This window comes from Emydura macquarii, unplaced genomic scaffold, assembly GCF_026122565.2.
Source record: "Emydura macquarii macquarii isolate MOO-44397 ecotype Brisbane River unplaced genomic scaffold, CSIRO-AGI_Emac_v2 contig_2310, whole genome shotgun sequence".
Lineage (NCBI taxonomy): Eukaryota > Metazoa > Chordata > Testudines > Chelidae > Emydura > Emydura macquarii.
In genome coordinates, this window is record NW_027132447.1 from 28225 (window position 1) to 33032 (window position 4808).

Consider the following 4808-nt stretch of genomic DNA (forward strand, 5'->3'; position numbering starts at 1 on the left):
CCTTGGACTCTCTATTCTCCATTCTGTATGCTAATGCAGATGTCTCCTTCTCACATCTTCGATGCAAATGAAGCTAGGGCAGTTGCCTTAATCCTGTGACCTTTGTTTGGAAGGGTTTTAGGTGTGTCTCCCACTGTCTTTTCATTGCTTTTAGTAAGTCTTTCTTCTGATCAGTTCTGGTTCAAGCAGAGGCGGGGATCGGAGGGTCCTTTGTGAGTCAGACAGGCTGGGTACTGTGCCCTGGCTCCCCAAGAACACAGACCTGTCAAGTAACAAGTAACAAGGTTTTCCAACAACTCCAGATATCGAAGATGAGGACCAGTATTGCCCACCTTGAGAGTGACGGAGGAGTAGACAATAAACTCCACCACTGGATCCATACTTAGAGTCTTAGTCAATGACGACCAACCCAGCTGAGATAAGAAGACAAACTTTTGTCATCATTGCACGTAGCTTTAGCTGCCATTCATTAACCCATATTCACCCTATGAGATTAGTTTTGAATTCCACAAACCCATGCTTCCCTCTGACCTGATGTTCTGCACAGGTGGGAGACACAGCACAGTCTTATTTCTGTGACCCGAGGAGAACACTCCAATAGGTGCAGGAACAGAGGAGCCAGAAGCAAGCATACCAGGCACATGATGCCAGGAAAAAGGAGGCCAGGGACTCGACTGGTAGACTAGTTGCAGAATTCATTTTGTTGTAACTTGGGAGGTGCCCAGTGCAGGCAATCATTCAGGAGGGAATCTGGTTCCCTGATACACTGGAATTGGAAGCAGATTAGGAGAAAGGATCTTCTAAAGAAGGTGGGGAATAGTGCTGGGTCTCCTAATGTCGAATACAGCAAGAAAATATCCCTTCTTCTCCACTCCTTCACCTTCCTATGGGAGAAGGGTGGTGGGACCCCAAAATGGTGCTGGGACATGGTTGAAGAGTTAGGGTGAAGACAGTAACTTCCTACCAGGTGGTATGGATTACAATAGGAAGGGTGACTTATGCTGGACGATTTGTTACCAGGTAGTTCCCAGATGTGTTACTTAATAAAGTTATGGCCTAGTTAAACCACATTTCTGTTTTCTTATCTTCCTTCCCATAGTGTCCGGGACAATCCAAGTGTGAAACCATTCCTGGCCTTTCAGGAGAACTGGGACATCTCTGGTGTTTTATGATAGGATTTAAAAATCCCTTCTTTCAGATGGCACTTGATGCTACGCAGAATCCTCACCAATGCCTGCTTGAGTTTGGGATTAATTAGAATCAGGATAAGGGAGTGCCCTGAAGGATAAGCAGCAATGGCTATGGAAGTGATTATAGGTGTCCAGGTTCTATCAGTAAAACAGGTAGGTAATGCTTGTATGGACACAGCTACAAAATTGAAAATATAGAGAATAAGGCAAGAGATCATAGCTTTAATGGCCCTTACATGGGCCTCTGTACTGGGGTCCCAGAAGCTGGTTGCATTGTTCTGCATGTTCCTGGTGTGTCTCCACAGAGAGGAGATTAACAGGATGGATGTTGTCAAAAATATGATAAAAGGAATGAAAGACGCTGCACTGTACAGAAGGATGAAGTAAAGATATGACACATCCCAGCTTGTGTCTGCCACGGTGCTGTTCCTGTAAAGGTCCCTGTTGAGATGCAATAGTAAATGTTGTACTCACCCCAGATACATGGGATAGAGGAAACAGAGGAGACCAGCAGTGACCCCAGGAGCAGCTTGGGGACCATCACAGAGATTCTCTGCTTCATTCGAAGGAAGAGGGGCTGTTTGCAGCTGGTGATCTTCACACAGTAGAAAATGCTAAGACAGGCAGTGAACCAGAGACCAACAGTATTTGAAAACATCCACAGGAAGCCAATAGTTATCATTACTTGAGCCAAACTGAATGTCGCAGGAGGAAAGATAGAGATGAAGAGATTTACAACATACATCACCAGGAAGAGAATTCTGGACATGACTAAACAGGTCAGGATCATGTCACATGAAGATAGTTTTCTGCCTTTGATCCAGTCAATGCAATAAATGGCTGCAATAAATCCATTTCCAAACATCCCTGTGATGATCTCCATCAATACAATGATTTGAACGATTGTAAACATCTTTCTTCTCACAATCACTACGACCTGTTTGTGATGTTTAAGGAGACATTTCCAAATGGGAACAGGTGTTACCAAAGCAGTGGCTTACTGGCATCTGTCTAACACATCAAATTCTTCTGCCTTTTATTGGAGAGCAGGAAAGTATTTGGAAATGGGATTGAACTTGCTTTCACGTGTTGATCCTGGAGATGCAAATCTGGGAAGGATTCCTTTACAGAGTTTACATCTCACTCACTTGTGATATTTGCATGTTCCACAGTTCTTAGTACTGATCAGTAGCTGCATTTTACCTCTTCTTTCCATCTTTTATCATCTGTAGGCAATTTAGAACAATGCAAATGTGGTTTTAATAAGACAGAGAACTCTATGGAGACAGATCCATCCCATAATTTGGAGTGAAAAGCATGTTTTTGGGAATCCATAAAGGTGAAGAGTGGATGCAATGGAGAAAGAAAGTGTGACAAAGCTCTTTCTCTACCTTGGGGGGTCCAGCGCTTCCTTCTAGCGCTAGGTCAAGGAATTGCTTCACCCCTTGGTGTTCTTCCACCCTCGAGTGGTGTGGGAGGGTAATACAGCCAGTCTAAGATGGCTGCTCCCTGCTGGCTCCTTTGTTACCCCTCTCACCCGATTCCCTCTCCCCCCTTCCCCAGAGCACTGTTCCTGCCCTCGCCTCCTGGTCACCCCCAGACCCTTCCACCTGCCTTGCTGCGGACGGCATTCTGCATGTGGCCGCCAAGCCTCTTGAGGTGATGGCCTGAGCCGAGCAACAGGGCCTGATGCTTCCCTCCCTGGCGGGACAGCTACCCCCATCCTCTCCTGACACCCTAACCCATGTCTCCCCCTGCTTGCAGCCGCAGGTCCAGATACCAAGTCCATTGTGGTCACCCGGGCCTGGCATAGGCGAGGGCCCCTCACCCTGGACCCATGCCCCTGACCCCCGTGCTGGGTCAAGTGGAGCTGCACCCCGGTGGCTTGGCCATCGGGGCCCCTGATCCCAGCCCCGCCCCAGCCTCTGTCCCCACCACCAACCCTGACCCTGATCCCGCTCCTGCCCGTAGTACCCCTCATCCCTCTCCGTCCACCTCCCATATTGCTGCCACCCCCAGGGTTGTATCATTTCCCATTCCATCCACCAACTCCCGGGAGGCGACATTTGTGTTCCCCCTTCTACCCGGGGCTGCTGTTTTCCCTCCGCCACCATCCCTTGTGCCGGGGGACAAGATGGGCAGCTTGGCGCCCACAACATTGGCGCTGCGTTGGGGATCAGCCCCCTGTCTGTCTGTCTTGGCTGGCCCCAGGGCCACCACAGGGACCTGACCGAAGGGTGGCCAGGATGCTTCGACCCTGGAGCCTCTTGTGGTGCAGGACAAGACAATGTCTCCTTCCAGTTCCCTCCATGGGACCCTATGACCCTCATGCCCTTTCCTGTTTTCCCATTAGTTGTCCCCCAAAATCAATTGATTTCTGGGTCCAATGTCTCCTCCTCTTAGGCTGGGGGAGGGGCCTTTAGCAGGCACGCTTCCCATGGTCTCAGATAGTAGCACTCTCTGGTAGCCATCCGGCCTGACCCTGTCACAACAGAGAGAAATGGTCCCTGGTGGAGATGAAAGAGGTGAGAGAAGAAAAGAGGTCATGCCTCTTAAGGAAAGAAAGATATTGGGGAGAGGAAACTAAAACTTGAGTGAAAGTTGAAGGAAGAAACAATAAAAAATAGCTGCCTCATACACAAAGAGCAAACATATCATTTCAATTTGAGTGACTTGAATTTTATTTTAGATTTAGGAAAAACAACAAAAGGAGTGAAAGCAGTGTCTCCATGAAAGAGTGCAGTGTATGGATCTCCCTCTACCAGCTGCAGCAACTCTGAGAAGGAACTGGTTATTTTCTGCATATTGCAGGATTCTCAGAAATGAAGACGTATCCGCTCCTTTCAGACAACTTCTACAGAATGTAATAGAAATTGATAAAACTTCAAGTGAATGTGTATCTATTCTATAGAATGTTATTAGAAAACTATATTCCTGAGATAAAATTCTATAAGATGGCTCAAAAGAATATGGAAGGACCATTATTCTTTATTCAATTACATAGATTTTTAGACCAGTTTTCCGAGAGCTCAGTTAAATTCAAATAGATTCCTATAGCTTTCCTCTTCATTAAATTGACTGGGCTAGTTTGTGGCATTTATTCTACAACCCTGTGTAGGTGGCAATCTGAAACCACTCTACCCAGCTGGCACATAGTGAGATTGTGCCTCAGGCAGGACAATCTCACTGGAATTTCTCTATGACCATGAAGAGTGTGAAAGTTGCTCCATGCATTAGGATGCAACAAATTGCCCCAACCAAGTAGAACAGACCCATTCTAAGGTCTGATGCAGAGGGTGTGCCATGATCGTACCCCCTTTATGGTTTTCTGTGCCATGGAACAGGACAGGAGCAGACAGGCGTTGCTACTATGAAAGGCCCTTACATAGCCACACAAGTGCTGGCGGTTGATAGTTTCATGCAATACTCTCCATTCAGACATGGTCTATGCAAGGGCCAGCTACAATGTGGCCCTATGTGTGGTTTTTCAGGAGGGCTGAAATAAGTGGAGTTGTGCAGATAACAGGAATTCCATTTTGCAGATTATTTGGAAATTTGGTTTAGTTCCAGTTTGAACAAAACCAAAAAAATTCAAAACTCTTCATGAACAGAATCCAA

At 46.8% G+C, this 4808-nt stretch overlaps 1 protein-coding gene across 1 annotated transcript; it reads right to left on the reverse strand.

Annotated features, from left to right (window-relative positions):
- Positions 1-1138: 1138 nt before the first annotated feature.
- Positions 1139-1959, reverse strand: LOC137161513 (taste receptor type 2 member 10-like). Its single transcript, XM_067560827.1, has 2 exons — positions 1661-1959; positions 1139-1619 (listed from the first exon to the last, which is right to left on the reverse strand). Exons 1-2 carry the CDS (start codon positions 1957-1959, stop codon positions 1139-1141), a joined length of 780 nt encoding a protein of 259 aa, XP_067416928.1.
- Positions 1960-4808: the final 2849 nt, after the last annotated feature.